Source organism: Kryptolebias marmoratus, linkage group LG6, assembly GCF_001649575.2.
Source record: "Kryptolebias marmoratus isolate JLee-2015 linkage group LG6, ASM164957v2, whole genome shotgun sequence".
Lineage (NCBI taxonomy): Eukaryota > Metazoa > Chordata > Actinopteri > Cyprinodontiformes > Rivulidae > Kryptolebias > Kryptolebias marmoratus.
Window position 1 is genome coordinate 20,748,270 of NC_051435.1, and position 19,953 is coordinate 20,768,222.

General features: G+C 39.6%; 1 protein-coding gene across 1 annotated transcript in view; it reads left to right on the plus strand.

The window, feature by feature from the left end:
* The window catches only part of satb2 (SATB homeobox 2), a 68,957-nt gene that overhangs the window by 38,115 nt on the left and 10,889 nt on the right, over nt 1–19,953 (plus strand). The window contains exons 5-12 of the mRNA XM_017421200.3: nt 726–849; nt 2,158–2,260; nt 3,903–3,953; nt 4,030–4,601; nt 6,539–6,751; nt 6,887–6,973; nt 8,657–8,809; nt 11,628–11,822. Of these exons, the coding sequence (XP_017276689.1) occupies nt 726–849; nt 2,158–2,260; nt 3,903–3,953; nt 4,030–4,601; nt 6,539–6,751; nt 6,887–6,973; nt 8,657–8,809; nt 11,628–11,822 (1,498 nt within the window). The remainder of the gene's footprint in view (nt 1–725; nt 850–2,157; nt 2,261–3,902; nt 3,954–4,029; nt 4,602–6,538; nt 6,752–6,886; nt 6,974–8,656; nt 8,810–11,627; nt 11,823–19,953) is intronic.

Below are 19,953 nucleotides of genomic sequence, written 5' to 3' on the forward strand. Positions count from 1 at the left end.
ATGATTAAATGGGTTAGAATACATGTTCATTTATATTGAGCCTAACTTTCTTCTTGAATGTTGAATAAGAGGATTAAAGCTACTGTATGCTATATTATACATGCTATAAATGACTATATGCAATATTGGGAGAACTTCCAAGATGTGTTAGCACTTGGAGTATATGTTTTGAATGACTCAGCTACTACCACACAAAACATTAGCTCAATATTTATAAATTTGACTAAGCTATTGACATTTTTGTGTCAACCAAGGTAAATTATCTGTGGCAGCCATCTTGAATTGGATGACTGAAAAAGTTAATGACTTGTAGATGTACATCGAGTGATTAGTTTTTGAGAGTTTTATTAAAATCTGTTCAAGGGTTCATGGAAATTAGACTATCAGACAAACAAATTTTAGCTCAATTTCTCAATTTATTGCCAGTTTTGCTTTTTCCAAGGTCAGGTGGCTGTGGCAGCCATCTTGAATGGGGTAAATTCCATCAGTCTATCAGTTGTAGATGTACATCAAATGAATCCATTAAACCCATTACAGTGATTCTTGACATTTTTGCAAACATGACAGACAAGCAAACACACACACAGACAGAAGCAAAAACATTATTGTCTTTTCTCCTTTGGTACACAATCAAAATCCTCTGTGTGACCAATAAGTATGTCTCACCTTATCAAATCACCTAAAAGGTGTGACTGATGTATATGAGTGGTTGTGGTTCCTTGTAGCTTTTCAAAGCTGGAGGATCTACCCTGCGAGCAGTGGAACCATGCAACTGTCAGGAATGCTCTCAAAGAGCTGCTGAAGGAAATGAACCAAAGCACTCTGGCCAAAGAGTGTCCACTGTCCCAGGTGAGAACAGATTAGCAAACAGCACCTACATTCATTCCTTTTCTTAAAATAAGAAGATCCTATTTGAGGACTTTCATCCTTTACAAATGTTTTTACACAAATTGCCCAAACTTCCTGCGTTATACTTGTTTTGTCTTTGAAAGAGTCTGAAAAAAATAATCACATATTGCTTTGACTTTTGCAACACTTTAATCAAACTTCATCTCATGTGTGTCGTCAACTAGCTGCATGTGTCCTACTCTCCCGATGACTGAGATGAGTTTGCATGTTGTGTTTAACTAGATCTCTGATGGGGGGTGTTGATCATCGCATCAATTGTTAGCATATGTGTGTGCGTGTGGTTTCCTCTGTACGCTGCGCTGGCTTGAGTTTTCATGGGTGGCTTCCAGTGATGATTAATGTTTGCCTATTTCTATTCTGTGTGAGTGTTTGAGAGAAAGAGGGAGAGAGAGAGAGCGAGAGTGATAGGGGTGGGAATCTTGAGATGCCTTGCCATTCGATTCGATTATTGATGTATTTCGATTAAATGTGATTATCAGGTTTGTGAATAAACACCAGGAGGCAGCTGGTAAGCTTATGTTTATCCAAAACACTTTGAAAGTGGAATAGAAATTTGCTAACTGAAAAGGCTATGGCTTAATTTAAAGGGGACCTATTATGCAAAAATCTCTTTTTACATATTTTTGAACTTCCATTTGGTTATCTACTGCTTCTAGAAACAGTCCAAGTGCAAAAAAACAACAAAAAACACCCAGCTGTTTTTCAGCAATAAGTACATGTTTTCTGGTGTCTGCAAAACAACCTGTTTCAAATACCTTGGGATTGTTGCGTCACAATCCCTGTTACCTAGCAACCCCAAGCCGAGCCCAGTCCCTCACCTAGCAACCCAAGTGGAGCTCCACCCACTTATTTACAAAAAGACAATCACGTTTGTTCTGCTGGTTTTACCGCTGAACAATGTCTGCTGGAAAAAGAAAATGTTTCGTTGTCGGCTGCGATATGGAACATATTTCCATGCATGTTCTCCCAGTCACAGTGCAATATCTTTCAACTACAATAACTCTACAAGGACAAATGTCACCATGCAGCAACTAATCTGCTGACTCTCCAAGTCTAACGTTAATGTTTAACATCGATAAAATCGTTAACAAAATCGATTTTTGACATTTGAAGTCTGTGATGCAATGCATTTAAAAAAACATTATAACACCCACCCCTAGTGTGTGTGCGTACATGCCATGTTACATGAGTCAAAGCATTTCTAGTTGTGTTAATTATTATTTATTTTTGTCTTTTCTTTTTCCTCAGAGCATGATTTCCTCCATAGTAAATAGTTCTTACTATGCCAATGTCTCCACTGCCAAATGTCAAGAGTTTGGTCGTTGGTATAAGAAGTATAAAAAAATGAAAGGTAAGACCAGTGGTACAACCAAAAAATGCTTTTATAGTTGATCAGTGTCCAAACAAGCTTGTAAGACAATTTTAGTTTAACTGTTTATAGTAGTTTAACTTTTCTGCAGAACATACACCAAAATACACCAAAATAAATCAGTTCAAATTATCTGAAGATGGAAAGTCAAATTCTGTTTGAAGTCAAAATCTGTCAAAGCTAAATTTTTGATTAAGAAGCAGGGCAGGACAAAAAAGTACAACCATTGTTGATATTAGACATGCTTTCAAACTGCTAAGATAAGATAAAACGTTTTAGTGATGCTTTTGTTTAAAGAACATACTACCTGTTCATGACTCCTCTTCCTAGGCCATTCCTGCAACATATCAGTATTTTCAGTCATGACATGTTTTTAAGAGAAGTGCAGACAGTGCCACATGTCTGATGTGCCAGTATAAACTGCAACTCAGCTCTGTTGACATAATGCGCTCACACCACTACCAGTTGACAGCTCTGCCCTACTCTTTACCCAAAGACACAAAGACACGGCAGTCAACCTTCGGCCCAAGCTGACCTAGTACCAAGTACTCTTATGGACCACCCTATGTTGAACTTGGTGTTCATTATGGACAGCTCATACTTAGCACGAAAGTCCAAAACATAACACCACTTGGGTTCAGATCAGGGGTGGTCATTCTTCTCAATCCCTCCCATCCAGGTGGGTCTGTCATTGCCCACATTGGGTATATAAATCACCCTGGAAAACAACAGAGTCCACAGATGGCTCTATTTCCAAGTCACCATCTAGGGACTTCAAGAAAGCTTGGTAATCTGAACTTCTGTTTGGCTCATAGGCACAAACAACAGTCAGAATCTTTTCTCTTGCAGCTCTGAGTCACAGAAAGGCATCCCTCTCTTTCACCAGCTCAGTAACTCCAATACTGAGTTGCTTAGTCAGGGACTTGTGAGTGTCTCCAAACTTGCCTGATGCTTCTCTCCATGGGCAACTCCAGAGCAAGAGAGAGTCCAGCTCCTCTTCAGGAACTGGGTTTTAGGGCCAAAGCGGCGCATCAAAATGACCATAACTATATCCAGTTGGTATTACTCAACATCACACATGAGCTGTGCCTTTTTGCCACCAGTAAGGTGACATTCCACGTACCAAGAGAGCCAGCTTATGACACCAGGAAACAGCATGCCCAGGGCCCTGCTGTCACCCGCCCCCCAGCTTGCATAGAACCCGACCTTGACTTCTCTCCCTGCAGGTTGTAGGCTTACATGGGGGTGGCCTCCTGTTACCTTTTGGGCTTTGCCCGGCCATACCCCAGGAGCCAAGGCTAAACCACCAGGTGCTCACCAGTGAGCTCCATCACCAGGCCTGGCTTCAGGAGGGTGCCTCAGTTTCCTCAACCACACATCACAGTTACTTTCTTGCATATACCAACATGATACCTCAACTGAATAACTTTTCAGGGTCTGTTGTAGACATTTCATCTCAGTGACATTATGTCACTGCATATGCCTTTATTTTAAACATTTTAGACAGCAAATGTGCTTTCTTATGTTTATTAAAAGACATTGATGCAAGTCTGTGTCATAAACATGTAAGAAAACCATCTTTATCTTTGGCTGTCACTGACTCTGTGTTTGGTTTGTTGAGCAGGTGTTTACCTGGAGAAGATGTGGCCTGGAAGAGATGCAGCAGACATTAAAAGTAAGAGGTGCCATCAAAATCTATAAAGTTATGTTTTAGATAAGTCATTCTTTTAACACTATTCTCTTGGTCCTAGTTGAAAGAGACAGCATAGCAGACTTTTGCATGCTGGGACAGAGACCCCCTCCTCACTTGGCAGGTCTAGCTCAGCTCAGTCACCTTAGTGCTGGTGGTTCTGTCCTCAAAGCCGGATCTACTGATCCACAGCTGCCCTCACAACCACCTCAGCAGCAACAGCCCTCACCTCACGGCCCCCTTCACCACAGCCCTCCACTCCGTACGGGACAGGTTCCTCCCCCGCCACCTCCGCCTGGTACTCTGCAGCCCCTGCTGGGGCCAGGTGGGCTCCTTTCCCCACAACTGTCCCCACAGCTGGTTCGCCAACAGCTCGCCATGGCCCACCTCATCAATCAGCAGCTGGCAGTGAGCCGCCTGTTAGCCCACCAGCACCCCCAATCCCTCAACCAGCAGTTTCTCAACCATCCGCCTATCCCTCGGGGCTCATCCAAAGGTGGGGCTGACCATCCTGGGAGCAATCCGTCGGCCGCTGAGGTCTCATCTGAAATTTATCAGCTGGTCAGAGATGAGCTGAAGAGAGCCAGCGTCTCCCAGGCTGTGTTTGCCCGTGTGGCGTTCAATCGCACCCAGGTAAGGGATCAACATAATGGCCTCAGAAATTAAACTGAGGATAGAACATCTAAAATAAAAAATCCTGCATTCTGTATCTATTACTGAACTCCTAAATACTCCTTATTCTTTCTAAATGAACTGTTCATAGTTTGCAGCTTATCAGGTGAGAGGGTATAATTACTGCATCTGATAAAAATAAGTAGACACTGACATTGCTGATTGTCTTTTTTTTTGATCCCACTGTTCAGTCTTGTGTACACCCTTCTTATGATGGAGGTTTCTGTGTTCAGTGGGATTAGTAGAAGCATGATGGGGTTACGTGCTGGGTCATTGAGTCTTCTCCCCCACTGTCACAGCAGCACAAACACCTGATGCTGTGCTAAACTGGTTACTGCATGCCCCATTAGATCCATGTAATGGAAGGTGGCTCATAGACCTACTGGTTCAGAATCCAGGTGTGTTTTAATCATCCTTGTGGGTCTTTGTAAGGGTGCATGTATTTCTGACAGCATTCAATCATATGCAACTACTGTAAATAAAATAATCATTATTCTTTTTTTTTCTGTTTTTAAAACCCAAAGATATCATGTTTGTAATACTTAAGCTAAAAAAGCAGCTACATTCTTATAAGGTTTGATTATGAGAATCTGTGTCAGCATGCTTTAACTTACAGTGGCAGTCAGAGGCTCACATAGACTCATTATGGGCATTGTTATCATCAATTTTGAGCTTTTATTGATTAAACCATTCTCTTTTTCCAGGGTGGAATAATTATTACATCATAGAACTTAAATGATATTTAAAATCAAGAATTGGATGCACAAGGTTTAATATATTGTAATTTTTCCTTTTATCCACATAGGGTCAAACATTTACCTACAGGACCAGACATATGCATACACCCTCACTAAGATTTGGTTAAATGTCCCTTAGCAAGTTTCACCTCGACCACAGGCTTGTTGTATCATCTGACAGAAACTCTGCGTTTGTGGTCACTAAGTTGTTTTGAACTTGTCACCATTCATGAGTCTGGTTTCAGGTGAGATGACAATATTCAAAGGTGGCTCCTAAAGATCCACTAATATGAATGGTAGTAGTGATGTCGCTTCTACCATTATTGAAAAGCACTTTGTCTAAAAAATAAAGCAAATAATCATACTAAAGACATTTTCCGGCAAAAAAGAGGTTTTCATTCCTCACCAGATTGCTCTAATTGTTGGATTTAGCTAATTTCTGATAGTTTGACGCAAAAAGCCTAAAATATTATAAAAATACTTATTAAAAATAAGGAAGAAATATCTGCCAATTTTTCCAGAAACATTTCTAACATACAATGGTTGTGTCAGATTGATTACAGTTTCATTTTCTAACATTTGGGGCAGTCTAAATGCAATATCAGATTCAAAAATGCCTGCATTATTGTATAGTGATCAAAATACTCTTCGAAATAAGCAAAATCTACACATAGTTTGGGCCACGCTACTTTTTTTTTTTTTTTACATTTCAGTGGTCTTAAGGGGACAAATTGAACCCTACAATACAGTGGGAATTTTGAGGTTTATGCAGGTTATAGCGTTTACTTACAGTTACCTGCAGCAACAAAACATTGGTGTTTCTGTGTACCATCTTCTTTTCTAAAACCTGCCACTTATTAGGCTGTGATTGACTGGTTTAGGCATGTCTGGATTATAATCGGATGGTAATCTGTTTTATGGAGAGGAGGGTTTTGATGCATCCCGACAGAAGAGATGAAAAATTAACTCTTTGTTTCATCTGGTCCCCAAGGTTATCAAAAAAGGATGATGTCCCAAACAGTTCAGTTACATCAATTAAACATGATAATAGAAAGTGTAAAGAAGCTAAGCTAAATATTTGATGGACTAGTTTATGTTATGGAAACGATGTGATGTGAAGTTAACAGTTGAGATGTGTGTGTGTGTGTTTGTATTGCTCAGGGCTTGCTCTCTGAGATTCTGAGGAAGGAGGAGGACCCTCGTACAGCCTCGCAGTCTCTGCTGGTCAATCTGAAGGCCATGCAGAACTTCCTGAACCTGCCTGAGAGCGAGAGAGACCGCATCTACCAGGAGGAGAGGGAGCGCACCATGAATCCATCTGTGGGCCTTTCTCCTTCCAATTCCTCCAATCCCGGCACCCCACGTCTCTCACAGGTTAGAAAGCATTAATGGTTTGCCACAACATCATGTGCCTTTTCAAATAACTCACTAAGCAAAAAAACGCTGGCATTTGAATAAAGACAAAGTGAGTAATCACAGGGATTCTGTTGTGTCTCTGTGTGTGCATAGAAAGGGTGGGAGAGGAGCCTAGATGACCAGATAGCCCCTGATACCTGGGCCTCCATTTGGAAGAACAAGATCAAGATCTCTAATTCTGTGAGTTATCTGCCATCTTTAGTCTCTTGAGTTCACTGCAGCACGTCATGAATGACAAATTCAACTCATAGCTACTTTAAAGCTGTCACACGTGTACACTATGGACATAAGGCACATTAACCCCTCTGTTGTATTCAACTCAAATTGGACTGTTTTAGATGTTTTCTCTCCAGATAAAGGTATTTCCTTTGATCTGATTGACATTAGATTTCTTGACTTTGTCCACACAAGTCAAATGAACAGACAAAATAAATGCTGACAGTTTTCATTACAATTTGGGTGTTTTAATCAATTTCATCACACCCATCCTCAGTCAAAAATGACCGATCGGTAGGAATGACTGTGTGAGACAGTAGGTTAAAGCTGGCTTCAGCAGATGGACATACTGCAGTGCCTTCCCCACACCCTCAGGTGCATTTGATTTTGAGTGGAAACACACAAATGTTACCCACTCTTTCAGCTTCCATGGCAACACCCACTGGAATCTGTCCCTAGCTGATCTTTTCCCCCACGGGAACCACACCTGTGAGCATTCTTATAAACAATCACAACAGTGTTCCAGTCATGTATAAGACTTTTATCGTAGCTCTGGTATAATAAAAGGTTTTGAGGCCTTGCTTCACAGTTCAATATACTGAGGCCCTCAATCAGATCATGACTGTAGTGATGAAGAGAGAGGCTAAGAACCTGACATGAAAGATGCTAAGAGAAGAAAGAGTCAGAAATTGAAGACAACATAGATTCAGGCCAACAAACAACCGATGCTGCTTAAATTTCTTTGAATTTTTTATTTAGTAAACAAAACAATGTTTTTCTGAGCCATGATTAAAAATCTAAAGAGATTAAACAGATATCCCTGATAAACTCTGACACAAAGTATTCTGATGCGAAAAAAAAAAAAGCACAACCTGATTCATCTGTAATGTTGTTGTAGTCAAAATAATCTGTACATTATGACTTCATTTTTAGACTCAAAATGAGTTCAGATCAGTGAGGCTTACAAACCATAAAAGCAAACAGAATATTTTCATTTTTATCGTTCATGAGAAAATAAGTTGATGAAAAGATTTATCACAGCGTTAGATTCTATCATGGATTTATAATCAGATATTTTGGGACGCTTGTTTTAGACCCAGAACACAGACGTAGTGAACACAATAGGAGGGTTACAACAACTTTTGGACATTTCCTTCAAGTGCACACAACAGTTCAGTAACGTCAGCGATAAGATTCCCCCTCTGATGTCATCTCATTCATGGCTGCAGCTGAATTTTGTGTGCGGTTCTTATTATGGCTATGTAAAATTATCTCAGCATCATTCACACTGAGGGAATGTAAGCGAGCTGGTCCGTACATGTCTTCTGGACAACTTCAAACACTGGGTATAAACAAGCTCTCTGACAGCCAATGCATGTTCGTTCAAACAGAAACAACAACAACAAATAAACGACAAAAAGTGGAGAACTTCATAACTTTGATCTGTAAACAAAAGTCATGTGGAGACGTGTGGTGCAGATGTGCATGTCTGTTCTCGGAGTTCAGCCCGAACCTCACAGGGCCTTACAGAGTAAATGATCTTTAATAAGTGACACTCATTGCCATTCATACTCTTTGTTCTTTTAAAACCTCATATTAATTTTTTTTCCACATTTCTCCTGATGATGCATTGATCTTCTCACCCAGCCAAAGCCACCTGGCCCAAACCCGGACGTATCGCTGAAGCTGGAGCCGCTGGTCAACATCACGTCTGGCATCTACGATGAGATCCAGCAGGAGATGAAGAGGGCCAAGGTGTCGCAGGCTTTGTTTGCAAAGGTGGCCGCCAACAAGAGCCAGGTGAGTGGATCGCTGAGCAAAGAGTCGCTTCTTAGATGTACTGCACCCGAAGTCACGAGTCACTTTTCCTCCCTGGCTCTAAAAAAAGGAAATAATTCACGTTATTTGCAGCAGATAGCAAAAGGGGTTACATTTGTTAATATCTTAATGTCACGGCAATCACCATGACACCTAAGACTGTCTCACATGTAAAGAAAAATCAATTATTTATTTATTCACCCTTTAGTTGATCGGATCTTGACACAACTGGAGAATATGTTTGTTTTCTTACAGTAAAAATAAAAACCAAATATAACTAAACAGACTTTTAAGAATAAAAACAAGGAGGTCATAACAAATCAGCAAACACAAAATAAAATCACAATAACTTTAGATAACAATAATATAAAATTTGTCATTAACATAATTATCTATAAATGTGATTTAATTGATAGTTATTTGGTAGTGTTCACTTTAAAATGATTTAAAAATGGAACATTTTAGCACAACAATTAACCAATATATTTTAATGGAAAGCCCATCTGGTTTTAAATTGACTTTAACATAAGAAACCTTTAAACAGGATGTTAAAAGCTCAGAATATATGTTGTGGATCAGTTTCAGCAACTACTACATGGACTTTTAGGCCAATATGTGTAAAACTGACAGAGTTAAAAATCATTTTTGTTTTATAACCCTCCTGAAGTCCTCATAACTGAAGAGAGGAAGAGAAGCCCTTGTAAGTTCGGGTCCATTTGACCCGAAGGCCACGGGAGGGTTAAAGTCAGTTATCTGTGGCAGGGTTGACTTCAAAAGGTAATCAGCTGTATATGTACATCCAATGATTGCCTGAGGTTTATTAAAATTCACTCAGACAGACACATGAACACACACATGCACAAAGACATGGGCAAAAACATGATCACCCACCTTCACCTTTCAGCAGTGGGGGATTATTGTCTGAAACCCCCTGTAAATATTATATACATATATTGCCCACTTTCAGCTTAAGTTCAATAGTCTTTTTATACAGTTTCATGAAGGAGAGATCAGTGTGTCATGTTTTATCATAAATATACTAATTCTGGACATATTTAATGACTATTAAATTTCAATTTCCTTGCTCCTCTGGAACATGAATTAGAGTGAAATAAGCTAAAGTATCAATCCTATCACACTACAAGTGATCCAATATGATATCGCTGTTGGTATCAATAATATTGATAACTGGATCGATCCGCACACCACTACACTTCGCAGGTCTGAGTCAGAGAAACTCTTCACGCAGCTGAACCTTTTTCAGTTTAGGATGTACTCAGCAGTCGTTTAATCATGGTCAGTGCAGCATGTCACCTCAGAAACATCCATACATCCAGGGTGTTGCCTTTGTGTGTGTGTGTGTGTGTGTGTAGTGAATGCTGTCCCCAGGTTGTAGTGAGGGTTTGAGGGGGGGAGGGGGGTGTTCTGGGGGTGGTGGAGGGTCATGGCTCAGTGCACCCATCTGCTGCAGCTGGCCATGAGGACGGAGAGCGAGGAGCAGAGATGATCAGGCTATTAGCGACGCACGCTGCCCGAGGAGGCTGGCTGAACACAACAGCTGGTGTCACAAACTGAGGCAGTCTAGCAGACATAATTGAATCTTCTCCATCTTCTCTTTCTCTTCATCTTCCTCTTCATCAAACATCCTGCAGGGTCACAACTTTTCAGCCTAATTTGAAGCTGCCCTTTATTTGCCTGTTTTGCACAGCTTAGACTTTTTTTTCTTGGGCTCCTTGTTGCTCCTCTTCATTGTTCAGTGTAAGTAGTTCAAATGTTTTGAGTCTGTGCAGCTGGAGAGGATCCATAAGATGGTTCAAAGTCACAACATACAATTAAGGGCCTTATTGCTCTCTACCTGTAATGCCAGAGGTTTAGACTGTCATCTTGTGTTAATAAATTATGGAGTTGTAGCCATTTTGTCAAACCTTGAAATTAATGCATCACATGAAATATTTTAAGATGTCATGGTCAGAGTATGTGTTGTGAACAATTCTCAGCTACTATTAAATCCAATTTTAACTCAGTCTGTATAATTGACTAAATTATAGTCAGTTTTGTGTTGGCCAAAATTAATTAGTTGTGGTAACCATCTTGAATGGAATTGACTCTGTTGTAGATCTGCATCTAATGGATTTTTTTAATGGGTGTTTCATTGAAATCTATCCAGTTATTCATGAGATATTTTGCTTCAGTTAAAACTAAAGTTTTAAGCAAATATCTTGCACAATGGTTAGCACTTGGAGTATGTGTTGTGCATGACAACACATGTTGTGAATATTCAGTTGGATTCAAATGTTAATCAGTTGTAGAGTCAATGATTTTTTCTGAAAGTTTAATTAAAATTTGTCCAGTGGTTTATAAGATATGTTGTTAACAGATTTAACAATGAAATATTTTAGCAGAACAATTAACCAATATAATTATATGGAAACCCCCATCTGGTTGTAAATTGACTATAAGATAAAAAGATCTAAGTAGATTTTCAGCTACTGCCATGCGAAATTCTAGGTCAAGAACTGCAAAATTGACAAAGATATAGTCATTTTTGTGTTCTTAAGGTCACTTGGCTTTGGCAGCCATCTTGAATTGGGTTGACTTCAAAAGTTAGTCAGTTGTACATCTAGTGATTACTTTCTGCAAGTTTTATTAAAATTTGCTCAGTGGTTCATGAGGTGTTTTGGTAACAGACACAGGAACACATGCGGAAACAGAAAAAATGAACACATTATCATCCATCTTTGTCTTTTGGGTAATAATGAAGTGAAAGCTGTATTTTGACAGTGAGGTTGTTCTTCCTCAGGGCTGGCTGTGTGAGCTGCTTCGGTGGAAGGAGAACCCCAGCCCAGAGAACCGCACCTTATGGGACAACCTGTGCACCATCCGGAGGTTTCTGACACTGCCGCAGGCTGACAGGGACCTGGCCTATGAGGAGGAGTCCCGACACCACCACACCGAGAGGCTGCACACGGTCCTCCACCTGCCGCAGGACTCCCAGGTAAGTGTTCACTGCTGTGCTGCTTGATGGCGTTACATTGTGTGGATTTCACACCTGGCATCAGACAGGGGCGTCTGGTGAACAGATTTCCTGCATGCCACTTACTCATAATATTTACCTCTATCAAAACAAGCTGGAAACACTTCTCTGACATTCTGAAAATCTAGTTTTGAGAACTGGATGGTATTGAAAGTTAGATGTTGGAACGGCGGCAAATAGGCCTGGATTTTAGAAACACTGAGGAACAGAAACTTTATTTACAGTTTGCTGCCACCTTATTTGTTTTTCACATCTCTCCGCATCAACTCTAATGCATTTTCAGAAAATGCTTAGTTTTTTTTTTCCGAACATACAGATGCAGATAAATTTGTCAGAACCCTTTTACGATAATAAAAAAAAAAACTGATGAAACTGTTGCCAAAACGCTCCAGTTTTGTGTCATCAGTCCCAGAAACTTCAGGGCTTGTCAACATGCATTTTGGTGAATTCCACTTAGGCTTTTTAGGGTTTTTTTCTGCCAATAGTGGAGCCCTCCTGGGTCTTCTTCGATGGAACTTGTTATGATTCGAAATTCAATGGATGGCGCAATCAGGAAGTGAAGTACAGTACTTTGACCTTGGTGTTCAACTTAAATGGCTTTGGATGGTTTCCTTGGCTCTTTTTCTTCAATCTTAACTATCCTTCTGATCAACCTGGGGTTGTGTTTCCTCTTATGTTAATGTCCTGGAAGGTTGGCTACAGCTCCATAAACTTTATACTTTTTAATATTATTGGCATCTGTGGTCAGGATCATAAAACTGCTTGGAGATGGTCTTGTAGCATTTAGCTTCAACTTGGATGTCTATATATTTTTTTCTGAGCTCCTTAGAAACCTGCTTTCTCTGCTCCACGGTCAGTGTGGCGCACACAACTATACCAAACTACCCAGAGACTGTTTGTTCCATTTAAATAAGATGAATGTCTGATAGAACGCTTGAAACGCTTTGTTTGAAATATGACTATAATGCAAAAATTATTAGCCACATACTAAAATACATAAATACATAAAATGATACATGCAGATGCCATACACATTAGACAACTGCATTTAACTGAATCACTTTAAGAAAAATGAAGCATTGTTTCAATGAGATGTAAGACTACCAACAGTTTGCTCTGTGTATGTCCTCTGAACGTGTCCACCCTCACGAAGTTCATCTGTCATTCTTATGTACTCATATTTATTTCCTCAGAAATACACACAGGGCTGTTTGATCTTGGTGTGCGTGCACATGTGTTTATGTGTCTCTGTGTGCCCCCCTGGAACAAAGAGTAAACAGTGTTTCTGGGTGGTGTGGCATTGGAGGAAATGCCCCATTAGTTTTTAAGAAGGGTTGGTGGGGTTTAGAAGGAAAGCGGTTGATGCAGGAAACACAGTGACATGCTTTTCATTATTGTTACCCTCCCACTGACACAAACTGCTCAGTCCTACTGCTGACTCAGTTTTTAGTTGTTTGTTTCAAAGTAATTTGTTCACTAAAATGTTGGAAAATGTAAAAAAATGTCAATATTAATCTAAATTAATGCATTTTCAATTAGTGCCAGGCAGTTAACTTAAGTGCTCAAAGCAGTGAAAGGACTTAAAGTTTTGTGTAAAAACTGGAAACAGCTGAAAGTAGTTGAGGTTCTAACAGGACAGTTTTCTGGTTGCTTGTCTCTGTCAGTACAGTTTTAGGTCCAGATTACTTTTCAAACAAATACGTAGTTGCAATGTGTTTTTCCTTTTTATACTTGATAAATATGTGTACGCAGTCTAATAGTGAACTAACAGAATACATTTGTCATTATTTAACAAAACCAAAATGCAAAAGCAATGTCTATCCTCCCAGATGAGACTATCCACCTATTTCACCCTGAGGCCAGACTGTAAAATTACACCCACACCCACACAAAAAACCCCAACAAATCTCAGACTCTACAGGCTTCAGTTAGCAGGTTAAATGTTAAGATTCATGTCAGAACAATTAGAAAAATACTGAACAAGAATGGCTTGTTTGGAAGGGTTGCAGGAAAGAGTCTCTTCTCTCTGAAAAGAACATGGCAGCACAGCTTAGATTTGTAAAGTTTCATCGGAACAAACCACAAAAGATCTGCAACGATGTCCTTTGAACAGATAAGACTGGAGTGAAGATGTTTGACTATCTCCTCAATTTGGTCACCATGTCCACCATTGATATGGCAGAGTCTGAGGACTCAGGGAAAGACAATTTAATTACGCTGGCAGAGGTAAGACAGGCAGCTTCCTGACAACAGGACACCAATAGTGAATGAGATTTTCCCTGAGGTGCTGAAGACTCTGGACATTGGGGTTGTTGACACGCCTCTTCAGTGTTGTATGGAGAACCATTACACCTATGGTTTAGCAGATTAAGGTGGTGGTGCCAGTTTTTAACAAGGGGGACCAGAGACTGTGTTCCAGTTATTGAGAAATAACACTGCTCAGCCACCCTGGAAATGTTTACTTTATGATATTGGAAAGGAGGCTAAGAACAACTGTCAGAACTTGGATTCAGGAGGAGCAGTGTGGCTTTCATCGAAGTTGTGAATCAGTGGACCAGACAGCTAAACGCGGAAATATTTTGGACGTCCTTCTGGTATCAGCCCCCAAAGAGGATTTAGAAATTGTTGAAGTAGTCAGGTATCCTCTCTGGGGTGGGAACACCTCAGCATCCATCTAGATAACATGGAGAGACTGCCTCCATGACTCAACCTCAGGTAAAAAGTTAAAAACGGATAGATATAATTTAAGATACATTAATACACATAACCACAAGCCTTCCTCTATGAAGCCATTACATACAGTATATCTACTTTTTAGTTTTATATGGAATAAATAAAAATCTAAATGATGCTCTTTCATTTTTCTACATCTGACATGTTGCTCAAATCAAAAGCTCCTTTCTTTCCTCTTCACCTTTTTTTCTAATTTTCTTCAGAGCTTGGTGTCAAAATATTCATGTTGTAAATCCTCTAACCCCAGTGAAGCACAGTTAATGTATGTATTTATGAGAAATGAGGTGTGTTTGTTTCACTCTCTTCAGACTCTCCCACTGTCTCACATGAACCTTAAACTCCAATCCTCCGTTGCATGAGCCATCCCCCAGGTGCTTAACCTACAGTCTTGATTCTGAGTGGTGCGAGTCCTTATTTGTGGTTGGACAATAAGCTTGTTCCTAAAACTGTGACAGCTGAGCGCAGATCCACATAAAAAATGAACGCAGATCTACCCTCAGAGGCAATGCTGTGCTTTCAAGCCACACTGCTGATGTGTGCGATTGGACTGGACTGTGTGATCAGAAGCATGAGCTGTTTCTGCAGGTTTGGAGCTCTCTAAATAATTTCCTTATTATTTTTTTTTTCAATTGACTTTTGCTGGAGGTCAATGGGTGTTTATATGTGTGTGTGTGATCACTTGCCATTGCTTAGCCTTTAAATCATGTGGACCAGCTTTATAAGTGACAACTCTTATGCCCATCCTGCCCCCTCTGTGTGCAAGTTGAAGGTGTTTCAGCTGCAACACAATAAAAGGAGCCTATTTAAAATTAATTTCCATAGTTTCAGAATATCACAAGTTGTCATCCTTAATGAAGAACTTGTGACACTTACTTGCAGCTGAACTCAGGAAAACCCTGATAATTGTCCCTGAAAGCTGAATTTCCAAAATCAGGTAACACCTTGGTGTGTTGAGCTCATCTGGGCAGCCGAGCCTCAGACCTTTATTGTTGTCTTTGACTCTGCTGTCTTTGGAGCATCATTCTAAAGAGTTAGTTAGAAATAGCTTCTTCCAGTTGAAACATATCTCCAGATTTCTGAACTCTGATGTCAAAATTTAAAATAAAGATGATCATCCACACTTTTGTTCATTTTGCTTAGACTACTCTAACAGCCTTTTTGTTGGTTTGAATAAGAAGGGGCTTGACTGTTTCCAGTCAGTCCAAATAGCTGCTGCAAGACACAAGAGACAACACATTACTCCTGTTTTAGTCTCTTCACACTGGCTGCCAATGTATTTTAGAATTCATTAAAAAATTTTAGTCCTCACTTTTAGCTCCAGCTTACATCTCTGACCTTTCGAAACTCCATATCCCTTTTTACAGTCTGATGTCTTCTCGACTGCTGGCAGAGAAACAGACTCATTTTAAGATCAGAGGAGGGAGAAATTTCAATATTGCGGTCCCCAGACTGTGCAATGCATTGTGTCTATCTTTACATTGGCTTCATTCTGTTAATTCTGTTAAAAAGTAGCTGAAGACTCATTTATTTAGACAAACTTTTAACTGTATATGGGCTGTATGATTTTATATTTTTACTTGTTTGTATGCTGTTTTATATTTGCTTTTATGCCTCTCTATTTTTATCTCGTGTTTTTTTATGTTTTATGGATATATTTTGTATTTGTTGTACTATGAAGCACCTTGTTTTTTTTTATTTTTTTAAGTTTACTTACTTACTTTATGCAACCTGAGACTATAAACATAAAATACAGTTGTCCAAAATGCAACTTGAAAGAAAAGCTAGTTATGGAAGAATGGTCTAATTTAGATGGAATTTGATGCGCATATAGACCAGCATTGGGTATGAATTTGGAAGTAGCTGGCAGGTCTAGAATAAAGACCAAAAGGAAAAAAGGGTGACATCACAGGCAGAGTGATTGTATTATCTTGCTCACAAAACAGTGAATGAAGGTCAGCAGGCACAGGATGCCTTGTGAATGCATTGATTAGCATTACCAGCACTTGAGGGAATATGATGGGGGTCACATTGTGGGTTTGCATGAAGCCGGGTGGTCATTTCATGCAATTGCCTGGCATGTGGGGTGAACAGATGTCTCAGTGGGCTGATGTTGGAACCAGTAGGTACGTGAGTTCACCCGCACATGTTGTGAAGGTTTTGGTCGCCCAAGACAGACCACATCAAACATCAAGAGAGGATCACTGTATTGTGCTCCAGTCATTCCAGAAACCCATGACATATGTGTCTACCATCGGGACAAAGATAATAGACTCTTTATAACACCCATGCAGTCCCACATAGCAGCTGATTACTGTCACTGGCTGAACTAAGAGTTTGCTGTCCCATGTGCAGGCTGTCATTAACACAAGTGATGAATCTTGGTCTTACCACAAATGACCATTGTTTTAAGTTTAACATACATCCATTTTTTTACCTCCTTGTTCCTTTCCTGGTCGCGGGAAACTAGTGCCTATCTCATACGATTTGAGTGTGTGAGAGGCAAGTCACCTTTGACATCGTGCTGTTTTGGGATTCCGGTCCAAAACCTAGATTGTTCATGTATTCAGTAAATAGGATGAATTATGAATGAAAAGTAAAGTTATGCAGCCAGGTAATTTAATTAACCTTTATAAACCTGATTAAATCTGCTTTTCTCAAATCATATACTGTATGTTTTTCATCGCAGAACAGGGTGTTAAAGCTGTGCTCTCTGGTCTGTCACTGCCTTTGTCTGTTTGTGCTGCATCCTGGTGGCCTCTCACTTTTGGCTGCAGGGTGGAGTCTGGGCTTATTGGTGAACCACAATTAAGTTAATTCTTTAATTGCAAATCAATGGAATGAATACCACACACAGTGTTAACCATAGGGGGAAATAAAGCAGTCGTTTAAACATATTCAGGATACCACTGTGCACAGAAACACACATCCATGCACACACAGCCTTAATATCTATACACGTGTATGTTTTTACATTAAACTAACATTAGCTTCTTTTACAAAACACTTAAGCTGGGTCTAACATGTTGTCTTCCCTTCTTAGTGTGATTTATGTAAGATTTGAAGAAGTGATGGTGTGTGTATATATCAACCAAAATAGGCAGTGCTCCACGGATCAGGGCCTTACACTGACTAGACAATGAAATAAAGGACCTTTACAACCTTCTCAGCAAGGTCACATGTATGTACCAGAGAATGAAATAAAAGTTGTTTTTTTTCCTTTTTTTTGTGGGGAGTCGTGCAACTGCTCCTGTAAACAAACCACCTATATCACAAGGCCAGAACAATCAGTATAATGTGTAAGGTTAAGATGGCATGACAGTTCAGGGGGATGATATGTTGATGGCAGACGGTCTGTGCAATGAGGCTATGGAATTTAGGATGGGAGATATTTGACACAGATTTTGTGTGTAGTGCCCCATGTACATGCACCACTGAGTTCAATGCCATACCTCTGCTGGTACCATGATGACAGCTTCATATATATAAAGTCACATCATCATGGGATGTGACCAGTTATTTATCAACAACCGGCGGACTAAGGAGGAGTCCAGTTTATACAGGCTAAATTGATTAGTGAGTGAATGCAGCTGGGAAATTTACAGATGAATGACAGATGTGTGCGACAAGGCAAACATGAAAGCTGAGGGAAAAATACTGGCTAGGAATATAAAACACAAAGCCTAAAAATGCAAGGCTAAACAAGTAACAGCAACACTGATGGCTAAGAACAGAAAACACTGACAAAAATAAATTGCACAGAAACTGAAAACACTGAAACACAATGATCTACAGAAAACGCAAACCAGGAAAAGGCTATCCAAACCACAACACAGGCCACAAAAACCCCAAATCGTGACAGTACCCAGTCTTTGTGAATCACAACAACACACTAGTTACACAAATGGACAGATAAATAAACAGAAACACATAAAGACAGACAAAGAAATGTTGAAATGACTTGAAACATAGAAATGACAGATAAACACAAACTGACAGGGACAGAAAGATGAAGACAGACAGACACAGACAAACCAAGAAACAGACAGACAGGTGGAAAATTGTAAAGCAGAAACAGTGATTACCAAAAATGGTGAAGTCATGCAAAAACAAAGGAGAAAAGTGATTTTTATTTTTTGTTCATTACATATTTATCTCTGTGTTAATGGTGTCTCTGGTGGTCACCACCCCTTACACACACACACACACCCACACACACAGAAACAGACAAGTTAAGCTTCCCGGAGGCCTTGGCTCATTAAGGAGAAGATGAATATTTTATGTTTTATAATTCTTTCATAGTTCTGTGTCGTAATTTGCCTTGATTTACGTAAAAAAAAGAACTTTCTCATTTTACCGCAGAGCACTTAGAATGCTGCCAAAAGAGAAAAAGAGAGGGAGGGAAGGATAGAGAGACGAGAAGAGTGGGGGGAAAAAAATCAATTTTACAGGAATATTAAATCACACAACAAAAAGAGCTGGCCTTACTTCAAAGCTCTGGTGATTGTGGTTGTGTTGCTCAAAGCTGACATGGTCTCTTTTAGCAAACAGAAGTGCAAAAGTTAACAGCTGTGGAGACAAGAAGAGGGATGATAATGTATCAGTTTATTATTTTGTGGAAACTGAGAGTTTTCCTGCAACACAATTGAACTTTGTGGGAAGTCTCTGAGATAGAAAATGAGCTCTTAGTCAATAAAACTGTGACAAATAATACAATTGACTAAAGTTTTTCGAAAATATTAAAATTACTCATAATGACGCTTACTCACCAAGGGGGGGTGTTTTCTTCTGCTTGTTTTTGGTGTGGGGCTTTGTTCGTGTCAGATGTGCGAAAAACAAAGGACTGTTAAAATCTGTTTTCTCATTTTGTCAACCATGCCCTCAATTTTACAATCAGTGTCCACGGAATTGTAAACCATGCACATAAATTTACAAAACTGTGGGCTCAAATTTACAAAAGGCCTTTTTTAGCTGAAGAGCAAGGAATTCACAGGCAAAGTTTTCAGACCGATGCACTCAGTTTTACAAAAAAAGTTGTTTGTACAAATTTGTACAAACAAATTCAAAAAGAACAGCCTATAAACTATTAGAAGGGATTTCAACTGAGTTTTACTGTGTAGCTCACAGATGTAGCTGGTCAGTGTTCAATCACATTCATTCAGTTTGTTTTTCATTAAGCTTGTTTTAGAAGTTCGAACTTTCAGCTTCAGTTCAACAACTAGTGGTTTTTGAAAGCTGATGATTTCCCTCGTGGCATGCGATTGTAAAAAAAAGAGTGATATATCTTAAAGATTAATACAGACAAAAAACTATTTGCTATGTGAAGAACGATCAGTGTTATGAGAATGACCACTCATGCATG